General features: G+C 45.1%; 2 protein-coding genes and 1 long non-coding RNA gene across 14 annotated transcripts; 1 reads left to right on the top strand and 2 right to left on the bottom strand.

The window, feature by feature from the left end:
* Nucleotides 1–545: 545 nt before the first annotated feature.
* Nucleotides 546–3,927, bottom strand: LOC148386827 (heart- and neural crest derivatives-expressed protein 1-like). The gene is made up of 2 exons (XM_088398777.1): nt 3,101–3,927; nt 546–1,421 (listed from the first exon to the last, which is right to left on the bottom strand). The coding sequence occupies exons 1-2, from the start codon at nt 3,629–3,631 to the stop codon at nt 1,323–1,325; spliced, it is 630 nt and encodes a 209-aa protein (XP_088254903.1). The 5' UTR covers nt 3,632–3,927; the 3' UTR covers nt 546–1,322.
* Nucleotides 3,146–26,444, top strand: LOC148386825 (uncharacterized). Of its 12 annotated transcripts, XR_015863079.1 has the most exons (11): nt 6,494–6,544; nt 7,348–7,475; nt 12,975–13,121; nt 17,235–17,392; nt 21,231–21,387; nt 22,616–22,702; nt 23,520–23,563; nt 24,186–24,344; nt 24,430–25,351; nt 25,437–25,791; nt 26,144–26,444. It is a non-coding gene; the product is annotated as an uncharacterized LOC148386825 (long non-coding RNA). The 12 variants fall into 12 exon arrangements; XR_015863077.1 differs by lacking the exon at nt 6,494–6,544 and adding an exon at nt 3,146–3,701 and having other exon boundaries at nt 24,430–25,791; XR_015863084.1 differs by having other exon boundaries at nt 6,475–6,502; nt 12,978–13,121; nt 24,430–25,791.
* Nucleotides 21,646–23,763, bottom strand: LOC148386826 (cornifelin homolog B-like). Its single transcript, XM_088398778.1, has 4 exons — nt 23,624–23,763; nt 22,960–23,073; nt 22,566–22,726; nt 21,646–22,477 (listed from the first exon to the last, which is right to left on the bottom strand). The coding sequence occupies exons 2-4, from the start codon at nt 23,063–23,065 to the stop codon at nt 22,346–22,348; spliced, it is 399 nt and encodes a 132-aa protein (XP_088254904.1). The 5' UTR covers nt 23,066–23,073; nt 23,624–23,763; the 3' UTR covers nt 21,646–22,345.
* Nucleotides 26,445–26,795: the final 351 nt, after the last annotated feature.

Here is a 26,795-nt window from a genome sequence, read left to right as displayed (position 1 = left end):
TCTCTTTCACCCAAGCAGGTCACAGTCTGTTCGAACTCGTCCCCTCCGGACGGCGTTCCAGAGCGCTGTAGGCCAAAACCAGCAGACCTAGCGCAGCGCAGCGCAGCGTCTTTCCCCAGGCTGTCGCTTCGCTCTGATGCGCTCACGCACCCATGTCCCGCTCATAGACATCCATCACTGGGCAATAACATCCTGCTCTCGCCAGCCAGCCACTTCAATGTGGGTAGTTGCCTGAATGTTGTCAGTCACTTAAATGCAAAAAAAGAAAAGAAAAGAAAAAAAAGGCTGAGATCAACCAGAGTCAAATTCCCTGTTTGGCATGCCAAACTTGGTCAATAATTAAGCGGGTGAGTAGTTTGACTTCATTTTGGTTTTACCTGGTTCCGTTCGAAATGGAGTTGGTTTTGCAGAACTGTTAGGATTAGAGATGATTCCAAGCATATGCATCAAGAAAATGAGCATTTTCTACGGTACATTAGCATTACATTAAGGGAGTAATTTGATAACTCCCCCAAAAGAAAAATGCGTCACAAAAAATAGCGGGTGTCATAAAATACTATTCATTTATTATATCGTTTCACGTCTAATGTACATTCCAATCCACATTTTGCACAAATAATGTTCAACAATTGAAATGGTTATTTTTCTTGTGTTTTGCAAGTTTATCAAGCTGCGTTGAAAGTGAACCACATTCGAGTGCGTCTATTCAAGCGGACAGTGAGCACGTTGAGGTAGATTGTCATTTTTCTTATACAACAAAAACAATACATTTACGCATTTTGCCTGAGTATGGCTTCGTGGAAAATACCAGCAATGCTCTCATTTTCAACAAAATTGCGTCACCTTGAAACAAAATTAGCACACCAAAACGACCTACAGTAGACCAAGAAAAAGAATGTGCCAGTACAAACACAACACAACACAAAAGGGCAAGCCCCACAACAACAAAAAACCCTCCAAATAATCAGCTAAATACACCCAGATGACATTTCAACCAATAAGACAGCTAGTACACGTGTTGCAATTTAAACTTGAGTTAAAAAAAAAGAATAATTTAAATGTACCATTTCCCCCAATACATAACTTAAACCGTGATCTTTGCGACACAACAGGAGGGAGGGAGGGAGGGATAAACACAATATTCCACATTTGTTAAAACAGCAGGAGAGAACACGAGCGGTCCTTTTTCTTCGGACTAATGATGCATTCACGTATGGCCGTAAAAGTGGTTTTGTGGGGTTTCTTGAGGGTGGATTTGCTTTGCGGTGTGAGTGTATGTGTGTGTGTGTGTGTGTGTGTGTGGGGGGGGGGGGGGGGGGGGTTCATTGGTTGAGCTCCAGAGCCCAAACCTGCTGCGGCCATCCGGTCCGACCCTTCACCTTCTTCTCGGTACCAAACGAGTCCGGTGCAGGACCTTCGTTCTGTGCGAACCACAACAAGAACATATTTGTAATGACACGACCAAAAAAAAAAAAAAAAACGCACAAACATCTCACGATAACTAAAAATGTGTTCTACAGCTTTTAGCCTTATTTTTAAAAAAAATAATTATTAAAATATATATAGACTAATCAGCCCGTTTGAATCGTTTGCTACAAGAAAACTCATTTATCATAATTATAATCTTTATTGTTTAATTTTCTGTTTTTATAAAGACCTAATTACCCATGTTGTATACTAAAATATGAATTGTTTTATGATTATTCCCACTTGATGGAAATGCTGTAGGTCTATTTGCCCATGCAATTGGTTTAACACTTGAACTGAGACAACACCTGAATAAACGCATTCACGCCACAGCACATTTAGATAACTGTATTGTATTAAAAAAAAAAATCAACAAGTATTTAATTCAGTTGTTTTTTTGTTTTTTCTTACAAAGCAATCATGCACGTTGGTCAAATGAGCAGATCAAAATATGCTGCTTTTTAAAGCTAACCTTCATTAAAAGCGTCAACTTACAAAGCAGCCAATTAAATTGACAGTACTTCTTGTTTTGACAGCATTTAAATGTCCACAGTTATTTAAAGCAAACCTCAATTGATAGGCTATGATCAAAGATAGCTACTTATTCTTTTCCACATGTGAATCGGCTTTTTCCACGCCTTTCCTTTTTTAATACCTCCGCTCTACATCTTATCGTGCTATTACTAATCTACAGTTGAACTATCGATAAGCTTCTAAAAAGCTGCGAAAAGTTTCATTCGATTTGATTAAATAGTCGATTTGTTTTAAGTATCGGATTTTGAAGTGCAATATTCATTGATTCGCAACCGTCCGTCAAAACGCGACTGACATAGTGTCATGTTCATTTTTGTCACTACACTCACTGAACATAAATTTCAAAATCCATGAATTTAAAATTCTCCCCCTTTTTTAGATCACTGCTTTTGAAACTATGTTTAACAGACCGGACTCAGTTTCTTTAATCCCAATTTCCGTTTAAACGCTACTACCAACGACAGAATATAAAAAAAGGATTGACTATTGAAGCGTCCGCACTCACTCCGCCTGTTTTTCATTTGAGATTCCAATTTGTATTTCATTTCAAATATACAATTTTCCAATGTCTTTTTAAAATAGCAGACTCCCGTTGAAATATTTGCCAAATCATTCAAATGTTGACAAACTCGAATTGAACACACTTATTTCCATGAAAGTGGAACATGTTGAGGTCCAGTCCATTTTCAGATCCCAATTTTCAAGTGAACGGTCTTAAGCAGCTACACGATTTGGTTTGGTGATTTTTGAACACCGGACGCCCTTTGACGCATTTCAGTACAATTCATTTAAGATGCAAATGTACAGACCATCAAATGAAACGTCACGTCAATTTCGCCTCCCCCATTTCTTTCTTTCTTTCTTTCTTTCTTTCTTTCTTTCTTTCTTTCTTTCTTTCTTTCTTTCTTTCTTTCTTTCTTTCTATTTTATTTTTTATTTTTATCCCCAATCGAGAATGCATTTCTTGACAGGCTCCAGTTCCGAATTGTCCGATTGAAAGCAAACTTCCTTTGAAAACAGCTCATTTCCTCACTTCAATGAAGTGGCTCTTTGCGTATTTTCCTTTTGCGTGGACTATGCAAAGTGAACCAACACTCACCATCTCTCTTTTCCTTTTCAGATCCCGATTGTCGAATTTCTTAATTTCGGCCTTGAAGCCCTCAGTCTCTCCGGAGTCCTTGGCCAGCACGTCCATCAGGTAGGCGATGTAGCTGGTGGCCAGACGCAGCGTCTTGATTTTGGACAGTTTGGTGTCGGCGGGCACGTTGGGGATGCACTCCCGGAGCTCGGCGAACGCCGTGTTGATGCTCTCCGTCCGCCGGCGCTCCTTCTTGGGCCCGGAAGCCCGCCGCTTGGCCATGCCCGCCTGCAGGCCATCCAGGCGGGCGTGGTCGTGCTGCGAGGAGGAGGCCGCCGCTGCCGCCGCTGCCGCCGCGGCCGGCGTCAGCTCCGCGCCCGCCTGGTAAGGCGCCTGGATTTGGAAGTCCGGAGGCACCTCGCCGTGGTTGAGCACCCAGCTCTGGAAGTAAGGCGGTGCGTCCTGGTGGCAGCGCTGCACGAACGGGAAGGCTTCGTGCATGAGGTGGTGGTGGTGATGATGATGGTGCTGGTAGCCCCCGATCAGGTTCATCCTGGCCCGGCTGCCGCTCTCGGTTGACGTCTCGCTTCTCGACCACTTCCACGAGTCATTCACCGCTCAGGTATTTATTTGTCCAACATGTCGCATTTCAAATGAGGGGAAGAAAGACAAAAACACACACGCTCAAACCGAAAGTAATAATTCCACAAAATCGCCACATTTAATTTCCCCGGTGAGGCCCCAGCGGTTGGTCAGAGAAACTTGACCCGGGTGAAGGTGCGAGGCCGCCAGGTTTATAAAGAAATGCGCGTCCTGGAGGGAGGCGGCCAATGGGGTGGAGAGTTGACGAAAGCGGCAGGGAGGGAGGGAGGGAGGAGTTTGTTTGGCAGCTTCTCGACGCGCCTCTGCAGTGACGTCAACGACTTTTGGATCTGATGATGAAATGCATTTCGTTCATTCATCATGTAAAACCCCTTTTCAAAGTCAGACATATTTGAAAACATCAGTTTTGCTTTATCATTTCATTCCAAAACAATTTGGAACATCATCTCAAGCTTAAATGTTCAATTTCGATTTATTGTTTATTGCCAGTAACGTCTCGTTTTTTCCTCATGATTGAATGAATGCATTATTTGGTAAAGGTCCTGATGAGCACTGAGTCCGACTCTTACTCCTACTCCTGCTCTGCCGTCGGTCCGTTCTCCATCGCGTCGAAAAAGCAGCAGCAGCAGCAGCAGCAGCAGCACGATCCCATTACATCGCCTGACCTTGACGCTATTTTCAAACCATTTAGGGTCGCAGCTTATCTAAATACAACCATAAATCACGCAGGGTGTGTTTCTTTCGTTCTTTTTTTTCGTGCAGATTCCATAAAAACTGTTCGCTCTCCTTACTGTGTTTACACGGCGCCACTTTGCTGCCTTTTCTTTTAAATAATCAGCTGTCACTACTTCTTGTCGAGGATGTGTGCAGTGCTTTCTCTTTTTTTTTTTTAATCAACTTTTGGGTGATTCAAAAAATCGTGATTAATTGCCTTGTTTCTTAATTGATAGTCATTAAGTAAAGAAAATGGAAAAAAATATATGAGTAAAAACAACAATAAAAAGGAAACTTGTAGCTGTATACATTTTGTTAAACACTATACGTTATGGGCAAAGGAAAAATAAATATATGTAATAGGAATATATTTTAGAAAAATTGCAACAAAAGTTTTTAAATTTGCAGACGTTTTTTTTAACTAAACATTATGTATAGGGAATACAATAGTAATAATAATACTACGTTTTGTCACTGCATTCCTTTATTTTCACACTAGAATGAGCACACATAGCAATATTTTTCAAATTTGACCATTTTGATCTGAATTGGAGAATTGTACAAATAAAATTTCCGACTACATTTTATGCCAATATTTGGACACCAATGCTTTAGTTGCACCCTTCCTCTTGAAATGTCCGTGTGAACGTTGCAATTGAAAAGTTTTTGGTGACTTGGCCGGCCGGCCGGCTTGCTGTCAGCCTGAAGAAGTCCATGCGGCCTCCAGAAAGCAAACCTGACACTGTTGATTAAGACGTCCACTACGCAGACATGAAATCCAAGCCTCTAGCCCCAAAGCATCTTGCCCTCTTTCCCCGAATCGCTTCTTTCAATCTTGAATTCTTAATTCTATTGCGTCAATTCAGTCCAACCACCAAAAACAACAAGGTTCTCTTAATGTTCTTTTTGGATTTTATATCAGACAATGGAGGTGCTGAAAGGGTTGAGTGGCCATTTGGCGCCATGGGAAAGGACCCAACTAGGCCGCAAGCAGCCATCTTGTCCGTGTTATGAATTCCCGGCGTAATTGTATGTGTCGTCACGTCTACTTTTCGCTAGACGCCGCTTTTCATAGTGCTTACCCTCAACTCTACATCTCCAAACAAACAAAAATTCGGAGCCTTGATTCAAAGTGTGTTTACGGCTCTACAATACGGCACTCTAGGCTAATTCGACCCAACGGCTTCAATTAGGAACGGCACGGCACGGCAGTGGTCACTCGTCGTTCCGGGAAAAAGCGGAGGTCACGTCACGCCGATGCTATCCCTCAGAAGTTAACAAAACAAAACAAAAAAAAAACCGTCAAGTTTCCGTCCCAATGTCGCCATTACATTAGTTAAGACGGGCGAGTCGAGTTTGCGGAGAGGAGCGGTGGCGCCGCTTTGACGGTTGCGGGCGGGCGGGCGAGTCAACCACCCAGGAGAAAAGCGGCTGGCTCATCCAGATGTCCAGAAAGTCACAATGGACGACGCTAATTGAAAATGTCACAAACGTTTTTAGTCAACACTCAGCCGTCTCTTTTGTAGTTTGTGTACAATAATGTAGATTTTTCAAGATGCATGTAATGATACAATTGGAGCCAAGTTAGCATTATGTCCAAAAATAATTTTTTGTTCCATAAACACGCAAACAGATACAGTCATCCAGTAAAACAGTTTATCGCGGTTTCACTACATCGCGGGTTTTTTGCTCCCCAAAAGAACTAAAATTCAAAATAAAACTTCTAAATTGAGGAATTATGGCACAAAGGTTGCCCACACGCCAGCAGAAGGTAGGGAGTGCCCACACAATTGCAGTGCGTACACTTGTACCTTTTTATATATTTTTATTATTTTTCTAAAAACATATTTACAGTGTTGTACCTTGATATAGAAAATTGGTTATAATAATGAAAGAGTTCTAAAAACATACTTACAGTATGTAGACTTGTACCTTGTTATAAAAAAATGTTAAAATAATAAAAGCTGTTGTGAAAACATATTTACAGCATGTGTTAGGAATTCTGCATTTTATTGACGAGGTTATTCAGCCGTTATTTGATTTGAGGGCGGGTGCTTTATTTTGAAGGCCCTTTTCAGCCGATACCACTTCCTGTTTCACCTTCAGGTACGTAATGTCGGTCACAGTGGTTCAACGGTCTTTGACGATGTAAGTGGGTCTCCTAACGACAAACGAACGATCACATGGGTCTCACCTTAAGGATAATGTAGTATTGCTCCAAATGTTGGTTTACATCCCTTGAGAGATCCGTTTTCGTGTGTTAGCACGATCGCGAATTAGCATCTTTCCGCTAACTCGCTGGCCTGCCCGGTACTTCTCGTTAACATGTTTCACGCACACACGTATAATATTTATATTTTCAATATCTATACTAAATGTTCTGCACGTTATTTATACTATTAATGTATTATTTACATGTTTGAAACAATTATTTAATGTTGTAATAATAAAATATGCACTTAAATGGTATCATATACATTTGTGTGTGTGACAATCATTGGGACTTTATTGACACCAAAATTGTTGAGGGTGACCCTACTTCGCGGATTTAACTTGTATTATAAATGTCCAAAAAAACCACCAACCTTCAAATGTTATATTTGTAATCTAAACCACAATAGCATTTTTTTCAATTACAGCCATTTCCCACAACAACAACAAAAAGGCCCGAATCCGTACAAGCACGCCTTCCCTTAGACGGACGGAATCATGATTGACTGCTCTCAAGCTGTCCTTGAGAAACTTTTTGAACTGCTGCTGATCCGGCAGCTTTAGCGCACCGTTTACTTTTACTGCATCCACTCCACTCCACTTGAGCTAGCTCGCACCTTGGCCGGGCCCGGCCTGGCCTGGCCCGGCCCGACCCGACCCGGCAGACTATCCCCGATTGTCTCTTCTTACGCATAGATATTAATTTTGTCCCGCTATGGCCTTTTTCTGTGATCCCGCAGGACCCCCCCCACCCCGCTGTAATTCTGCCCGTCCGCAGCCAATAAAGATAAGAGACGGACGTCTGGAATGCCGCAGGAAGGTGACACTGAGGAGATGGAGAAAAGGAAAAGACGTACCGTGATACTCTGTAAGCAACTTCTTGGCTTTTTTTTTTACTTTTGTTTGTGCTCATTAGCAGGAATGTAAATCTTTACAGCTACGCTTGATTTATCTTCAAATATACACCAGGCAGGGATCAGCATCTCATCAAATCTATTTGATGAATTCCGTGTTTGTGTTATTTGTGATTTTATTTTTTCTCATTCGATTTCATTTTCTTCTATATGTGGCAAATGAGTGCAGGGTGAATCAACAGCACCTCTACAGGGCAGTCAGGGAATCAAAATTGCTTCCAAATCGACAAATAAGTGCGTGCAATTGGCAGTTTGTAACAAGCCAGGAATTGATTATTATGAAAAAAAAATCAACCCTAAAGCAAAACAACTTTTCTTTCTTTGTTTCGACAAAAAAGAAAATTGACAACCAAGTACACAAATGTATTTACAAAAAAAAATGAGTTTCACTTGAAATGATAGAACTCAAGTTTTGTCATGTTATTTTTAAAATCCTAAAATTGGAATATGAGTTTAAAGTAAAGGTTTGATTTAGCAAAAACTCAATAAAAGCTCACACACAAAAATCCAAAACACTGAGACTATGATACTAATTGACCAAAATTTTGCTCATGCGTATCTTCATGCTCAACACTTTGTTTATATTTCCTGCCACAAAGCAATATTAGTGTTGACATCATTTTTTAGAAGATCAGCAAAAACAAGAATGTCCATGTTTGACAATCCAGTCAAATTGGCCACATTGGCATCCTTGTCCTGCGGGAGGTGCGTGCCCACGGCCGGCCGGCGGCGGCAGGCCGGCCGGCCGGCCGGCGGCGGCAGGCCGGCCGGCCGGCCGGGGCTCTAATGATTTCACAGCGGCGGCTTTAACAGGGGGTGGCTGCTCTGTGTCAGAGCAGCCGGCGAGGATTGCAGCCAGGCTGACAGTCAAAACAGCAGCGCTTGGCTTGACCCCGACAAAAGCTCCAGGTGGAGACGCGCCGCCCGCCGTCTCTAAAAGCTTTTTCGCCAACACACTGCAGGCGGCCAGGCACTCGAAAATATAAAGGCCCTCTTGAAATTGCTTTGTCGCCATTTGGAGGGCTTCCCCAGACTCAAAACGGCTCAAACTTTGACAGACGTATTTCACTCGTTTTTAGCGTGGCGCTGACTCTTAGCGTAACCCTAACTCAGCAGCACAAAATCATTGGTTTTAAATCCGTTCAATTCAAATGGTTTCAGATGCAGGGATTTACTTTTTATCGTCGGCTCGGGTTAGATGATATGACACTTGGCTTTGGTCTCCGCTCAAACGTAAGCAAAAAAAACCCGAGGTATTCTTGGAATTTCCCCTGACGTAACCACCTGTTGAATTTAATGTACTGTCAGAGTATCGCTGTAAAAATGTGCTGTAAGTCAGGTTCAAAAAATATGATGGCACGCAATAAGCTCCTTAACAGGGATCAAATGGAATCTTAGGGGACTTCTCTTTGGTTCACCGCATTGGCTAAAAAAAAAAAAGAAAGGGGTCGTCAGCCGTGTAAAAGTCGGATGCCGCTTTTCCTAAGGGCTCGTTATCCAATCAGGAAGAAATGCAGCAACACTCTGGAGGTCATTGTGCTCAGGCCAAACACAACGGCCCCTAATGGCAGCGGCGGCGGCTAGTTAAACTGGCCCCGCTTGTTCATTCATACGTGGCCAGCCTCATTAAAGACCACCAATGGGTCGCAGATGTGCCATTGGCCCATTAGTTTTACCTGCAAGGTGATTTGAAGTCCCTTTTCGTTTGGCCACCCAAGCGCCGTTTATTTGCTTGGTGGTTAGCTTCTTCTCAAAACAAAAGCCAACACAGCCAGCTTCAGCCCTATCAGCCAGCATCTAAAAATAGCCTGATAACTCCCAAACGCCGCCGCCGCCGCCGCCACCGCAGCAGGCTTCTCCAACCCACTCCCACTGGATGCTTATCACGGCCGGCTCCGATCGGACGCTTATCGAGGCCCGCTCGCCGCCGTGACCTTTGCGCTCTCAGCCCAAAGACGCCGTCCGTCGCAGGCGTGCCAAGCGGCGAGCTTTTGAGTTTTTCGCACCTTTGCTGCTTTGAATTTCCGCTACCGCATCGGTGGAAAGGTGCCAAAAGGAATTTTCTCTCGTCACTGATACTTGTTTTCCACATGGTGTTTTTCCTTATCAACACTGCTCATAGTAAGTCACAGCGGCTTATCTTACTGAGCTACTTTGTTTATGCCTTGGAAAAAAAGCTTTTCCCAAGCGGCTGTAATCGTAGCGTGGGAAGAAACGTAGCGCTGATAACGTTGTATATAAATTAGCCTGGATTTCTAGGTTAAAATACTTGTAAAGATAAGAGCGACTCCTTGAATTTACACCTGAGATGGCATTGGGCCGTTCCACCGCCGTCCGCATAAATCTGAGCGCGAGTGCTTTGTGGCTGCCCAGGTCATGTGGGAAAGGAGAGATGAGAGGCTGGGGGTCAATCTGGGCTAAGCCCCGCTGGTGCCAGCGCACTCACCCCCCCCCCAAAAAAAAAGAAAGAAAGACCCCTCCTCCCTGGCAGCCATGACATCATCATCAAACGCCGTCCACCGGGACGACGCGCTGTCCAGGTACCTCGTCGTCGTCACGTCTGGCCGGGAAGCAAATGGCCTGTTCCGGAGTTTTTGCGATACGCAGATCAAAGTTTTAACCACAGAAAAATGGCCCAAACACTTTGGGGGTTATTTATTGCAGCAGAAAAAAGTTCAACAACTCCAAAATATTCTGTTTTGCACTAAATAACTGTTGGGTTATTCTGGGGAACAAAAAGAATGTGCAGTTGGTTCTTCATTTGGGAGTTAAATAAACCTAAAATTGGGTGCGTCACTTTTGAACCTCATTTGGGTTACTGTTTTTAGTCTTTCAATCGGGCTGTTCTCTCGGGAAGTGTTGTGCGCACGCATACGGGAAGGCTTGTGGGAGCCCGGTCGGAGGCGCTATGCCGCTACCCGGCGCACCATTTTCTCATTCCGCCGGCTTTTGCGTGTCGACTTGGCTGGGCCGTTTGTCCGCTGAGGAAAAACAGACGCCTCCTGTGTTGCTGCCCTTCCTCCTCCTCCTCCTCCCGCTCCCGCTCCTGCTCCTCCTCCCCCTCCACTTTTTTTGCCCCTTGGGCTTTATTCTTATGGCAGACCGGCCTCCCTCCTATAACACATGACTTCAGTTGCGCATTTGAATACGAGCCACTTTTTGGCATCAAATTTGCACACAACGCCAATTGAGATTTATTTGCCGTCGTGCCGGCTCACCGCGCTGCCGAGCGTCGGCGTGACAAGCGTTCATTTTGCCACGCGAGCGAGCGAGCCACACTTCCTGTCGCCAAGTTTGATGAATTGGAACAGCGGGTACTAAAAAGCGGAGGCCGCCATGAGAGTCGGGCGCTTTCCTTAATTCCGGAAACATTTTAGTCACAGTTGACAAATCAATTTGGAGACCAGACTGTTGTCTGCTTTCTTGAAAAAACAAATTCCGTTTGAATAGTCCTGCCATTCCGACAAGACGACGAAGCTGACATTTTGGGAGCCTTTCAATGATTAAAAGGCGATTACGGGCTAAGACGGAACATTGTCCATCTTGATCCGATTATCGGTGCGATTAGTACACGAAGCGTCTCTATGACATCATCGCGGGGGCTTTGTTTGATACGTCAACGTTTGGCGCACTCCCTTTGTCAAAATCAAAAATCAATCGGCCAAATTGGAGCGTCGGCTACTTCCTGCGACTGACTGAGCCAACCATCTGCTTTCATCCACAAGTGGCCGTTTGCATTTTCTTGGGCTCTGTTTTGAGGCAAGCAAGATAAAGGAGCTTCCACGCACAACCTCTGCGAATGCTGTCTTCCGAGTGGCATTTGCCGAGATGTCAAAAGATTTGATTTCAACATCGATATCTCCATTCAAAGAAACTCTTCAGATGTTATAGTCCACGGAAGGAATTCCGATTGTGTACATGCTGTATGGATTGCGTGTAAGGCGTGTTTGGTGTCTGCTTTGCGAAAGGTCCTGAGATGGACGCTGTTGTGTTCCCTCGCGAGGCTCGTACGTTATCCAACTTGTAATCCATTCGGGGCTTTTTTTAAACACCCTGTCCACATAGCCCTTAGTCCTCCACGTCATGTGAGAAGTCGGCCCCCAAAAAAAGAAGCCGCCTTGTTTTTGTTTTACGGCATAATCCGTCTTGTCCGTCTCGCTGGCCAATCCTCTTTTACGGCTTGCTTATACATTCCTGCAGCACATGGTTTACATACCGGGGAGGTGGCGGGCGGCGGGGGGACGGCGGGGGGCGTCCTAAATCAGCTGGCAGCTCAGAGCAGCTGGGATAAGGTGGGGAAACTTGTCATCGGTCAGCCCTACCTGCGATTAATGACGCCCCGCGTTTGGAGATGGCAGCATTCGGGGTTGACACCCCCCCCCCCCCCCCCCCCCCCCCCCCGGTGGATTATATCACGACCGCGGAAATGAAATTTGGACGCAAAGTTGGGATGAGTGGGGGGGAATCTCAGTGCCCCTCCCCCCAGAACCCGCCCATTCATGAAGCAGTCTGGTTCTTGGTGGTTGCCCCGTCCATCCTTGGAAATTGGCCAGGTAAGCAAGGCAGAGGACAACACCTGTAAATGTAGTCCTTTTTGGGTGAGCCACTTTCCCCCAAGCCCATTCATAAAATGCTCCCATCTTTGGAGCGGTAATGAGCGGAGGAAGACGTCAGTGACCACCCTTTGGGGTCGCTCAGTTTAAAAGAGGCCAGGCCTGTGTTGCAGGTGAGGGCCGGCCAGCCTGCCTGCCTACCTGCGTGGCTGCCCGCCTGCCTACCTGCGTGGCTGCCCGCCTGCCTACCTGCGTGGCTGCCCGCCTGCCTACCTGCGTGGCTGCCCGCCTGCCTACCTGCGTGGCTGCCCGCCTGCCTGCCCGCCCGCCCGCCGGCCACACAAATCCACCGTTACCTCTTATGCCTTTAAAAACGTCTTTCAGTCATGTTAACAGCTCATAAATGGCCGCCCACAGCTTCAGCCTCTCCGAAATAAGCGCAGGATTTCTTTTCGCTTTGAACGGTGACGGCTTTAAAAGCCATAACGCTAGTTGCTGGATAAGGCGGACGCTCGTTAAATCCAAAAGTCCGTGAAATGAAATCAAAGACGCCAGTGAGCACCGTCGAGCGATACGTAGCGATGCTAAGCTACGTAACCAAGGGTCTTCCAGTGAATCCAAGCTAGGATAATCAGCTAACAAACACAGCCTTTAGCTAAACTAAGCGCCTGTGATTTCTTCCATTGAAAATGGTCACGTGAGCTTGTCGGACGCTACTGTGGGGATGCGCAACTGCGACAGACCTTTCCAAAATTTGTGTTCAAACTAGCCTTGAACATTTTGGCCACGTCTTTCTCACCAAAAAGTGCTTTCCTCAGCATTTTGAAGAGCTAGCTATTGTATATCACTAGGCTGTGTTTATGTTGACGTTCAAGTATTTCACACTCCTTTATTTTCCAGCAGCTGTTGCTCGGCTGACGTCAGGAAGAAGAAAAACCGCCGAAATCCCACACATTCTCCCCGAGGGAGTCCCGGCCTGTCCCGGCCCGGCCCGGCCCGGCCCGGCAGAAAAAGCTTTTTGAAGCATTCTGAAGAAGCGCCAACGAGGTGAGTTTGTCCTCCTTGAAACGTCTTGCGAGTGAGCAAAAAGGATGTTGGCTCATTAAGGAAAGGGGGGACCATAAATCTGTCCCGCCGCCTTCACTAGCGCCGCTTCACATCTGGACGCTCGCTTCTCTTCTTCTTCTGCGAGGGATTTATGGGCCACGTCACTATATGCCGCTGGTACCGCCGCCTCTCGTCTTCGAGACTGCTGCCAAGGCCTTAATACTTGCCCTCCCCACCTTAATCCGGATACTCGTGTGAACATGCGCTCCGTCACCAAATTGTGATGTCACCGTACAGTTCCATTATCTGGTGGTGGATTTGCAGTCTGGAGGAGAGAAACTATGGACAACGCCGCCACAACATAACTTGGTCCTTTTCGGGGTCAGTATCGTGGTGAAAAAAGTCGGCCAAATTTGGACGTCTGGCAAAACCGCTGAGTGATTTATTTCCTTTATCTTTCTTGGGATTCCTTTCTTTGTGCAAATCCAAACAAACGGACAGACACCAAATGTCGCTTCTTCTGTTTCTCAGTCAGACGTGACATCAGTCGAGTTCAAGAAATCCTCCTTGACAAGCGCTCGTTTATCTTACGGCCGTGTTTTTAGCGTGTTCTCTTCTCCCACGGTCCGAGACGGCCGATAGATCAGCGGAAGAGCGGCGGCGGCGGCGTGATGTAGCGAGCCCCCGGGTCGGAATCTCCCGCTTTCATGTAAACGGGAGCGAGCGAGGGCGCGGCCCGACCCGCAACTTGCGCCAGGTGCTTCCAATTAGCAACCCGCCCGCCCGAACGACCGACCGACCGATTTTTGTAGCATTCTGTTTGATACCATTCTGGACTGTATGTCACATATTGACCTTATTTTACATACAAAATTGAGAAAAATCGGTGGTGCTTCTAAATATATCGATTCAACCCGGCATCCGCAATCCTATTTGTGTTGGCCATTCTGAGATTTCAAAATATTTGGAATTTCTTTCCATCTGCTCTCCAATCCAAATGACATCTAATCTGTTCAGAGCTGTTTGCTTTTTTGGCCACTTGTTACTATGAAACATTTGAAGGTCTCTTCTTTGTAAAATGGGATTTTTTTTTCCGACCACCAGCTGTGTCTCCCTCCCGCCAGGAGCAGTTAGCTTGGCGTAGAGCAGACGCGCGTGGCACAAAGGAAGCGTTCCCTTTAATGTTATCACGCTGGCGCTGCTGGCTAATGAAGATAATCGGAGCACGCCGCATCACAGGGCCGCTTTTATTACGTTTCAGGGGCCGTCCGTCTTCATCTTGACCGATCGCTCTTGCTTTTTTATGATGGCCGACGTGGAGTCTGGCGACAATGACGCGGACGCATCTGTTTTGCCCCCGGGCAGGCCGGCCGTTAGCCTGGGCTAAGTGCCCGCTTATCGTACTGCTCGGGAGGCAGTAAGAGTAGTCACTATTGTTACGTCTCCCCAAATGGAATCCATGTTGCTCCAACATGATCTAAACTTCTAAAATGGCTGATTTGCCAATGCCATGGTCATAACAGAATAGATGAGAGACTGATTTCTTCATTTTGCTTTTCTTAATCTGAACAGTTAGCGAGTGCGCGGTGCTTGTAAAAACAGCGTCGAAAAGGAAGATGATAAATGTTTATTCCTGGACATCGTGTTTGAAAACAAACTCATTTTACTGCTGCTAGCCTTGAGTTAGCATTAGCGTCCTTGTAAAACTGTCAGCCCAGCGCTAAAATAGTCCGTGTTTATTTAAGGACGTGAAGTGATAACAAAAGGGAGTTTTACTGAGAGGTAAATAGCGCAAATGCTAGTAGTAGCGTTGGCTTTTGCATGACTTCAGACTTTTCCAATGTATGGAATGTTACTTTTTATTTGTATTTTATAGATTTCATAGACTATATTTAGAATTATTTTGAATTCAGTATTTGGTTAGTTGCGGTCGTTGTTTTAATTCATTCTCAATTTATTTCTGTCATGGAATTTTGGGGACGTTCCATTATTTTTCTCTTTTTGTAGGACTATGTAATTACTTTTAATATTTGTTTGTTTTCTTAAAAGGATCGTAAACTCTTCTTCTTCTTGTTTTTATCTCATACATTCCGACTCTCTGGCTTGTTTATTTGAGTGTTGTAAAAGGAAAAAGTTCCGACCTGGTCTAGAGTCCTAACCCAAATCTAAATGGCGGCGCCTTTGATGTGCCTCATGTTATTGTTTGTATCGGTGCTTATCACTCCTCTGCCCATCCCAGAACCCCCAAAAGCCAGCCAGCCAGCCAGCCAGCCAGCCAGCCAGCCAGCTAGCCAGCCGGCGTCATGATGCTATTACTGCCCTTTATTTGGCGAATTTCCCCAAACTTTCCCCCACATCCTCTCTTCTATCTATCCATCCATCCATCCGCCCATCCATTCATCCATCTGTTCATCTAGAGTGCCCCTACCTCCCCACCCCCCAATGATAAGGATGATGGATTGGGCAGAACTGTGGCTCCAGTCAAGAAGCCCGGCAGCTTTCTTGCTGCTCAGAGATACTGAGATTGGGCGGTGGGGGGGGGTAATTTAGTGCTGCCCATTTTTAAATCTCCTAAAATAAAAAAATAGGAAGCAAACAAAACATAGTTTCAATTTTCAGGTTTGGATAGAAAAGCAAACTATGAGTTGTAGAGAAATGAAATGGCCAGTACAAATTCCGCGATTCTTCTGCGAGCCACTAGAGGGCCTTCATGAAGCAGAGTCCCTCTTAATTAGGAGCGCTGCAAACAACTTCCTGTTTTGATTTTGTCTCATCGGTCGCTGGACAGTGTCAACTTGGAATGGACGGGACATGCACATGTAACCTTGCGGTCACGCAATTGCGTTAATGATTTGTTTGCCTTTGGAGGAGAGCGTTTTTGATGATTTACTTTGGACATTTTGTTTGGATTATGAAAGGGAGAAGATATCATTTCCCACGCACGCATGCACGCACGCTTCCAGTATTTGGAGCTTTAAGACGGTGGACCGACTAATGAGAATTTAGAAAAGATATCCATGTGCTTTTTTAGTTATTTATGGCTTTGTTGGTTTGGTTTTTTCTCTCCAAAAGTCACGTTCTCAAAAGAAATCTTTTGGAGTTTTACTTTTCCCTAGTTTGACTTTTCTTTAATTGAAAAATGATCCAGCAGGGTGATGTGTTTTGAAACGTGCTGGTGTATGTCTGCAGCCTTTTATTTGCCAGAAGGTGCGATGGATGATTGAGGCGTGTTTACGGCGGGCGGCTTAAACATTTACTTTTGCGGGCCCGAGGTGAAAAACGCGACAACTTCTGGACGACTTCACGCCGGCCCGTACGAGGCGCAGACATTTACGAGGAACGGGCGGCACGTGACGACGGACGGACGCAAAAAAATGCACCGACTCAGAGAATGCCGCCTGCGTGCTGACTTGGAGTCTGTTTTATGTGGGGAATATTAAAAAAAAAAAAAAAAAAAAGTAATTCTCCCAAAACAACTTTTTCATTGACTGGTTAAATTTAGCAGATAATGCTTTGTTCCATTTGTATAACGAGTTGTATCTTCTTTATGTATCTTGAAATGGTCTGTAAGTGAAAAAGAGCAGCGGACTGAGAGTGGCGCTCTGCGGGACACCTCAACCTCACCTTCCTCAATAATGACAAATGAGCTGGAACAAAGACATTTGCGCCAATCGCTTCATCACATGGCTCCCTGTAAAATGTTTTTGACTTGGATTCCAAATAGAGTTATTTGATGTGAGGGAGCCAATCAGACCTCAACGTTTGTCCACGCACCGATTGAGCCATTTCCAGCCTTATTTGCATGTGTGTGAGCGTGCGTGCGTGCGTGCGTGCTTGAAGAGTGACAGACATGACAGCTTGGCTCAGGCTTATCTCATTGCAGGCGTGATTAGCAATCAAGAATGGGGGGTGTGTGTGCGTGTGTGCGTGTGTTGTGTATCTGCATGCCTACAATTGAACGTAACAATAGAAATAATGTGATAAAAAACGATGCACGTTCGTTTTGAAATACATAATCCAAATAACGTGATGAAGAACGATGCACGTTCATTTTGAAATCCAAATGTTGAACTTCCCTGCAAGAGGTCAAAGCAATCCGTTTGGTCACTTCAGGATGACAACGGGAGTCCGAGTAGATGTGGGAAAACTCAATGAAGACTTTGAGGAGGTGGCTGACGACGAGCGCGTGACACGAGCGGCGGACGAAACGAGAAGAGTCCAAAAACGAAAAGTCGTGGGAAAAAGAGATGAGAGGCGACGAGAGCGATGAGGTGAGCGTGAGCGTGCCGACAAACCTTCAACAACGTCCGTCACCTCGTATCCCTTCAATCGCGTCGTCATTTTCCCATCCAAGTTGGAATCTGACGAGCGAAGGGATGGCGACTTATGTGGAAAAGAAAGCCACTTGTTAAAAAGAGGAAGCCCGCCAAAAAAAAGAAGCTAAGCGAGAGCCACTTGTTGCTGTTTATTTCATTTGCTCTTCACGTCCGAGATGAATCCTTCTCCCCTTCTTCCCCTGCCGTTCACTTCATAAGATTTGGACGTACAGACAAATCAAAAATCTGGAAACTGACTCTTTTCATTTGTTCAGTTTTCCCTCCCTCATGGATTTCAAAAATAAATGAATGAATCAAATGATAGATTTTTTTATGATTTGATTAAAAGAAAAAAAGTCAGGATTTGACAAATCTTACAAAATGTATACAAATAAAACTACTGAGTTTTTCACTAAATCAGTCAAAAAGGAAAAAGCCACGCTTTGAACCCTCCCAAAAAGCATCATAAATCTTCTATTTGAACAAACAAATCCATTTTTTATGCCAAACAGTTTCCAACAAGTCATAACACGAAAAAAAAAAAAAAAAACAGGGAACAAAAGCAAATGCAAATCAACATTTTTAAGAATAGAATTGCTCCAATGGAAAAAGTCCCATTTTCTTTTGTAAAGCAAAAGTGCTACTTTTTATGAAAGTGTCATCAAAATCTTGGATCCAGCCAAAACTCGATAGATAATAAACGATGAAACGAACGTTCTAGAAATAGATTGTCATATTGTGACTTGCTGTGCATTTTGTCTGGCAGTGCTGGTATGTGGTTGGGGGGCTGAGAAACCCCCCCCCCCCCCCAAACGGCCATTAGGGTCCCCCCACAGAGCAACAGAGATAAGGAGGGAATTGAAAAAGTGGAGGAAAGGAGAGAAAGAGGCACAACTCTCCTTCTCTGCTATCTATCTTCTTCTCTTTTTTTTTGTGTCTCTTTGAGCTTGATTAGCTTGCGAGCTTAAGAGGCTCGTTATCAAGCTCCGAGGCCAGGCAACCTCGGCTTCGTCTTCTGACTGATGACACACACACACACACACACACCGACGTATGTGTGTGTCTTCTTGACTGATGCGATGGCGATGCCAGAATGCGGTCAAGCGATCGGTCGCGTTGGCGGACCCGGGGGACTCCAACACGTCTGCCCGGCGTCTGACCATTTTTTTCCCTGGCATCAAACAACCAATAAAAATGTTTGTTTGAATTTTCAAGGAAATTGAAACTTGAAAAAATCTTCCTGGCAAAAGTCAGCCGAGCAGAGATTAGCTTGAGCCTATTTTAAATGCTATACAGTTCGCTAAAGGTGCTAATGGTACAGTAGCTATGAAAATGTTGAGCCAAAGCTGGATCTGAATCTTGACGCCAGCAGGCCGTGGACGGCGAGAACGTTTGTCAGGTGGCCACCTAAACATTCCCGGCCGGCCGGCTGGCCCGCTGATGCATCTGTTGGCCTCGCGTTTGTTTACGGCCTGAAGAATGTTAAGGGTAGTAGCCTTGGCCGCTTGGCGAATGCGCGCCCCAAAAATGGCCTGCTTAAAAGTGGCGGCCGGCGGGGATGGGGAAAGGGCCGGCGTGGGGGGGGGGCACCCAATGAGGTGCAGATCTGGTGAATTTTGCTGGCTGTTTAGTCTAGCAATCGCCATGGTGACAAGGAGTCTAGCTTTAAGGGTTGGAGTGGGGAGGGGGGGGCATTGAGGGCCAATGGGGTGCACGGGTCAGGGTAGTTAGAGGATTAAACGCCATCCTTCAAAAGAACTCTGAGAATTTCCAGAAGAAAATGATCAGAAAAACAAATGTTGTGAAGAAAACCTAATGTTACTTGAAAAGTTGAGTTATAAAATAAAAGAAATAATAAAGTCCTAAAAAAGAAAAGCTGTTTTTTTTTTTTTTTTGGTCACTCAGTCGAAATTTGATGATAAAGAAAATTCTGACGTTCTAAACCTGTTGGTGACGTTTTCAGATTATTATTAAAAAAAAAAAAAAAAAAATTTTTTTTGATATTCCATGAAAAAAAGCTAAGATAAACACAATGTTCTTTTTTTTTAAATCATCTTATTTGTTGAAATTCGTTGAAACAATCCTTGAAGGTGGCGATGTCAAGGACGTAAAAAGTATTTTCCAATGAAACAAGCGCACACACATCACGTGCGCGCACACGCTTTGCACACCGGGCTGGCCTGGCCTGTCCTGGACAGTTTAAGTCGGCGCTGACAGCCAAAGGTAATTCCTGAGGCTTCATTCTGGGCCAAACACGCTTCCATTGTGCGCTGTCTGCATGCACTTTTGCACTTGCCTTCTTTTTTTTTTTTGCTTCCTAGAGTAGAGGTCATATGTTTTTGTCAAAGGTCAACATATCAGGAGAAAAGGTCCAAACAATGAATCGGGATGTCGGCTCGGTTTTGTCGGCAAACCCCAAGGAGTCCGATGCGTGCCGGCCGGCCGGCCGGAGCGAGTCCGACGCTCGCATTTCGCCTTTCACTCAACCTCGAGATGCACTTAGAGCTTGTTTGCGGCGGCCGTATATCACCGCGCTAACGTGACCGCGTGACGCGTACCCCCCTGGCCCCCCCAACCTCGTCCGACGATGACCCCCGGTGGACGACGGCTGCATGATTTTTCATAATTCGTGTCAAATCGCAACTTTCCATCCAGTTACCAAATTCCTTCCTGTTCTGATGGAAGCAAGCGCACAGCCAGATCAGCAGGGGGTCCGATCATTCTTGGCCCGCGAGGTGGCCCGCGTGGCCTCGACCTCACCCGCACTCCCCTTCGCTCCCGTGCACACGCATGCAGCTATCAGACGCTCCCTGCCGTCCTTGTTTTCAGAGGTCACAGTTGTTTGTTTGCCCGGAGGCTGCTGGCGTGATAGTCGGACTACGCCTGAGCGCCCCACACATATACCGCCCCCCCCCACACACACACCTCATCTTAATCTAAATGTTATCAGCCTAATCCCACCCCCGCCGCAAACTCGGAGCTTGTCTTTTTTAAAAGAAACACTTCCCCCAGGAAATGAGCGAAACTCTGAGGTAGATAGACAGGGTCTTTATCTGTCACGGCGGAAGACTGGGGTCCCTTTATCAGTGGGGGCGGGGCGGGTGGGGTCACGTCACTCAGGTGGGCTTCATTGGCCTCAGGTTCAAATCCATCCGCTGACCCTGATTCTCAAACGTTTTCCGCAAAGGCTCCCTCTAGTGTTGCAGGAAAGTACAATTGAACTGTCCAGCAGATGGCACTGTGCTGGCTTCGGAGTTCTGGTGTCAGGTGAAATCTGACAAGTGGCCAATTAGACAGGAGTGATTATTTTTGCTCAATATTGGAATGACAACACTTAATGACAATGGTTCATCGAATAAGCAAAAACAATTCTCTTTCAAGCGAATCTCAATGTAGAAAAAATGATAAAGAATTGTTTTCACAATCAAACTTTTTCCGATTTGCCAAGCACTAACTGAATGGATACATGATTATTTGGTTAAACATCTCCTGCGTAGCTTCATGAAACGGGTGTGTGTCGCCCCCTAGCGGTTGGTAGACCACTGAAAATGTGCACGATTTAACGCGATGGATTGTGCAAACTTAGTTACGCTAGTGGTTTAGTGACTTTCAAACAGAATCATCTCCGGGGGGGGGTCAATCACCCAAGATGGAGGAAATGAGACAAGCACGCGGTCTATTTTCTCCAAGAATGGGAGTGATCAAGTGGCTGTTGTAGGCGGGATAAGTTGCTTGTGTGTGTGTGTGTGTGTCAAAGTCACAGATATTAAATCAGTTTTTGTGGGCCTTTTAGGGAGTCGCAACAGAAGCCTTGTACTGCCGCCAACACAACAAAGAGGGCAGCCAGCCAGCCAGCCAGCCAGCCAGCCAGCCAGCCAGCCAGCAGCGAACATTCCTGCCGCCTTTACGAGCTGGCCCGGACACGCCCCTTTCACTGGCACCCCATTAAGGTGGGTCGCATTCATCCTGGCAAAGGCCAACTGTCATTGTAATCCCATTAAAGAACAAACGACACATGTGGGCTGAAACCATTCATTAGAGGCGGCAGGTTTAAAACGATGCGGATCTTGTTAACGTTTGGCAAACTACTTCCACTTTCTGACCAGATCCAATAGAAGTAGAAAAAAGAAAACCAAATCTTATCTTGCCAGTCAATCTCCTGACTTTTGGGCAAGATTTGAAACAAAACAAAATAAGGCGAGGACATATGTTATTTATATGATGTGTAATAATAATTATACAATTGTTAAGATAAATATTTAGAGGCAACATAAACATAATATAAAAGTACTCATTAAACATTCGGGTAATAATCAAATGAAAACAGATTGTCTGGGATTCATTCATGAAAATCCATTTACAAAAGGACAGCAGTTGTGCATGAAGATGTTAGTGAGAGAGTGTCGTTCGTTCGTTCGTTCGTCATTGGTTGCTCAATCACTCAAATCAAATGGATGTGACTCACTGGCCATGTTAGGAATCACTTTGTGGGTATGCTGCTCTAAAAGGAAAATAGCCCATAATGCATCGCTCAATAAGAACATTTTGGTTTGTAGATTTCATTTGATTTCTTTTTTTTAATCTAGTGAATATTTAGCAAGTGGACTAACACGTCTGTACGCAGATGGTGCTTTGGTTAGAGAACCATACTTCTCTAAAAAGAACAGTGAAGAGTGTTAGGATTCATTCTTTGTTAGGGTTAGAGTGAAATCATGAACGAGTGACATCATGGAAAAAAATCGATGTTCCCCATCGAAACACATTTAAATGCCATCAATCCTTTCTGAAGAAGGAAATGTAGCAATGAAATGTTTAAAAATACAGTGGCGTATTTAAAAGTGTCTCAAGCAAAAAGGGAAATAAATCAATCAGTGCACAAACTTTTTTTTTCGTAGGGGGGCGCTGTTGTTAGGCCAGCGTCTTGGTGTGCTTGTTCACCAGCACAATATCGATGGCCCGCGCCTTCATCTCGCGGGCCATCTGGCACCAAACGCACGCCGTGCAGAAAGTGGCGCACACGCAATCGTTGAACATGGAGCCCTGATAAAAGAAAAGAAAAGAAAAGAAAAGAAACGATGATTTTTGCAAACAAAAGGTTGCCTGCCTATGTGTGCTGACGCCGTCTTACCCGTATGCCGTACAACTGGCGCATGGACACCCTGGTGGACATGGTGACAGGAGGCACTATCGGGCTGACCAGACAGTCCACCAGGGGGAGGCAGAGGCACTCGCCGTACTTCTTGGCCGTCATGCATGCGAAGCAAGGTAAGCACCAGAACCCGCAGCAGCCTTCCTTGCAGCCGGCAACACAACACACAAACAAACAAACAAACAAACACACAAACAAACACATAGTCCACGTGACAAGGACGCCATCGGGGCTGGAGTGGCCATTGGGCACATGCCATGAGCCAGGAGTGATCTCTTTTATTTGTATTGTTGTGCCAGTCCAGCCCCGGACATCACTGTACGTTGTCAAAAGCAATGACAAGAAAAAAATTCCATTAAAATTGGTCTCCTACACATGGGTACGTCGTTGCAGCAGTCGCAGATGTTGCTGCCCCACTCGTTGGATTCTTGGTGAACCATAACAGGCTGCGGCTGCTTGAAAACCATCTTGGACGTCATGTCAGCTTCTGGATGATGACACATGACATAATGAGCCCGTGACATTTGGGTGACATTTGCAATGGCAATGGCTAACAATATCTACTTGGGTGTGAAGAGAAACACAATGGGGCACTATTTTGGATCGGATATGGTTGAGAGAAACTTTTTAGATATAAAAGTATGATTGCTAGCTAGAATCGAGACAAAAAAGACAAACCATTTTTGTTTATCATCACCACATTCTGAAACTACTAAAGCAAGCAGTCTTTTTTTTTCTGTTGAGATTTCTTTTCAGATTTGTTTAGTTCTTATATCTTTGTTCTTATCTTTAAAAAAAGTCACCATGAATTCGAAAAATATCACGTTAACGGTTGAATTTGACAAGAAAGAAAGAACATTTGCCCATTTTTCTAGAACACAAAAAGCCTCACAAAGCAGATGGATGTGATTATTTTTTTCTTCTTCAATCCAGCCTGCCTGATGTGCTTCTATTCCAACAGATGAAGTTTGAAAAAGGTGAGTTTGTGAAATCCAACATATACAACGTCAATAAAATACAAGCAAGCGTTGTGTTACCTGAGTGTGGGACGCGTCAGGGAAGAAAAGCCAACGTCTTGTCAGAGTGCAAGCAGCTCAAGGAATAAAAGCTGAGAAAAGCAGCCGGACTGACCTGCCGGGCCTGTTGCCGAACACCTTGCAACCTCGTCATGAATGGTGTGCTTCGGAAAAAGGGCGTGACAACATTTGATGGAAATGTTTGTGCATGAAAGAAATCTCCACTTTTTGGACAAGAAAATATTTGGGGAATTTCTAAACAACCACGTAGTTCATTGTGCCTTAGACTTATTTGGACTGTTTTTGTAAAGTTACTGGATTTGGTGCAAAAACTGTGTCGTGAATTTTGTCTGAAAATTTTGCACTAAAATGATTTAGTGCAGTTGGTAAAAGAAAGAAAAAAAAAAAGAAACATTTGAAATAGGTGCATCAGCTTCGTAATAGTACGTTGCACGCTTTTCTGGATCGTAACGCCGATTATGTCACGATTAGTCTGCGTCAACTGGAGAAAGTCATGTCCATTGGGTTCATAAGCTGTAACCTCTCGGTCCACGTCGTTCCTTTATTTGCTTTCTCGGGTCAGCGGGTTTGTCCACGAGGCGGTGTTGGGCCGGTGGATCCTCATCTGGGTCAAAGGTGTGGAGAGCCAGAGGGATGGATGGAGGGAGGAGTCAAAAGATAGGTCAAGTGACAAAGCTTTCCAGCACAGAAGAAGAGACGTGCATCTCCCACTGAACATTAGGTCCAAATCCATGCTCCCGCCGTCACTATTCTCACTCTCATTTATATGTACAGTAAATGCTTCCAACTTGCCTTTTTGTCTGCAGGCCAAGATGGAGGGCAGCGCCGGCACGGAAAGCGAGCGGGTCCGATTCCCCCCGGAGGAGCACAGGGGGGCCACTGACCCTATCCTGACGGCAGCCCGGCTTCTGCGCGGAACCTACCACCTGGACCTACGCACGGGGGACAGAAAGGCCCAAGAGGTCAGACAGCATCCCCACAGCGCCGCTGGCGTAACTGTGAGGACCGTACGGAGACGATGCAGACGCTTCAAAACGCCTCAATTGGCGCCCATCCACGAGATGTAGTCGGCGCACGTGACGCCCCTGTCTTAGTTTGGGCTCATTCTAATGTGTCCCCCCCACACACACGCACACACACGACTGGCTATGCTGTGCTCGTTCGGAAATCATTTTCCAGCGTTTTCTATTATTTGTCTCCAATCATGTTGCGTGTTATTTACAACCAGCTACGCTGTCTCACATATAAATGTGTATTTAATATTGAAAAAGGTTGATAAATGACTCATTTTAGAAATAGCTTTTTCGACCAAACAAATGCCAAGAAGTATTCAGGAATTATGTGAAATATAGTACATCATGTGCAATTTGCAAGATACATGGTAAATCCAGCCTGTTTGAGGTGCGCACCCATTTAACCCTTCGATGGGTCAAAAATGACCCAGTGACGTTGTAGTTTCAAAAGATCTTCATAATAAAAACATTTCACACGCGCACAATGAATGTTCCCATTTTCCTTTGACTGTTCTAGGTCATTAGGTCTTTTTCAAAATAAAGTAGTGATGGGTCAGGCGACACCGATGCGTCGGCACATGTGTTGAGCTCATAGGGTGAAGCCCCGTGTCCTTGCGCGCGCGCGTATCGCTTTAAAAAAGTCACGTGACCGAGCGAGCAGCAGCAGTACAGTCTGTCAAGGACGCGCGCCGAAGCTCTGTTCAAGTGCTGGCTTGTGAGTGAACGAACGATGGGCTAAAAAAGACGACTCTCTTCAGTTTTCAGTTCTTTTTTTCAGTTCATATGACTTCAACCAGTAGATGCCGGTAACGCCCATTGAAGCTGGTGCCACCTCGCCGTAAAACAAAACGAAGAAGAAATGACGTCACTTCCTGTTGACCAACGAGTCGTGAATTGCATTTGCCGTTCACCAACAAACCAATCTGTGAGTGAACGAATGAGTGAGTGAGTCGCATTTCGAGTTCATCGCGAGAACGGGTCAGTGAGGGGACGAATCGTCACTTTCCCGTTCGCCAACGAGTCAGGTCAACTGCCTTCCTTCCTTCCTGCCTTCCTTCCTTCCTGCCTTCCTGCCTTCCTGCCTTCCTTCCCGTGCGTGCATCAACGGATCAGTCAGTGAAGGTGTTGCGTCGTCTCCCTCCTGGCGTCAACTATGTAAGTCAAAATGTCTATTTACGATTTGCCAAGGAAAGAAAGAACCACTCACTTCTTTTGTGCTCGTTTTCTCCAAGCTAACGGCTAAGTTTCTTGCATGAAGGTATGCGCCGTTATGCAACAACGGGGAGATCGATGATGCTTCTCTTTGGCTCATCTTGATTTTCGAACACTTCAGATAACGTGGATGCATATATACGCCTAAATATTGTTATCCAATACATCTACTGCAATTTCACATTAGATTGCTGGTTTGAAATGTACTTTTATTATTATTATTATTCTGCTCTCCACACCTTTTTTGAATTGTCTACACTGTTTGTACTATGTGTCCTCTCTGCATCCATTGCAGCCTTATGTGTCCTCTCTGCATCCATTGCAGCCTGGTCATCCTGGAAGAGGGACCCTCCCATCTGTGGTCTCTTCTCAAGGTTTCTCATCTCCCCTAGCTGGAGTTTTGAGTTTTTCCTTGCCCTCTTGGGAGTTTAAGATCAGTTTAAGATCACGGGATGTTTGAGAATATTTGTCATTTTCACATGTCCTGAGTGTTGTTGTTAGTCACCTAAATGTTGAACAGAGGCTGTGATGTACTGAAGTCAAATTCCTTGTTTGGCACGCTCAAACATGGTGAATAAAAACTCTTGAATCTTGAATTATTATTATTATTATTATTATTATATTATTTGTTTTATTATTATTAAACATTCAAACCTGTTAAAACTTGTCTGGTGTTTTATTCCTTGTTTTTATTTTTTTGGGCATGAAAACAAAAATCTGACATTTGGTTAACTCCTTTATATGATGATATGTGTAGGTACACCTAAATGGATACTTCAATAGGTACACTACACGAGGTAAAAAAAAAAAAAAATAAAAGAGAATAAACAAAGGGTTAATTGCACATCAAAAGCACCTCTAGGCATTTTCTGGCACCTGGGACCGTACCAATCTCTCGCTGACCAAGTGCCCGTGTCATTAACCAGTCAGCTATTTCGACTTGACCG

Source organism: Syngnathus floridae, chromosome 15 (genome assembly GCF_059516105.1).
Source record: "Syngnathus floridae isolate MCC-2025c chromosome 15, RoL_Sflo_1.0, whole genome shotgun sequence".
In the NCBI taxonomy this organism is placed as follows: Eukaryota; Metazoa; Chordata; class Actinopteri; order Syngnathiformes; family Syngnathidae; genus Syngnathus; species Syngnathus floridae.
The sequence above is the reverse complement of the archived record's forward strand: the minus strand, read 5'-3'. Positions and strand labels throughout refer to the sequence as shown.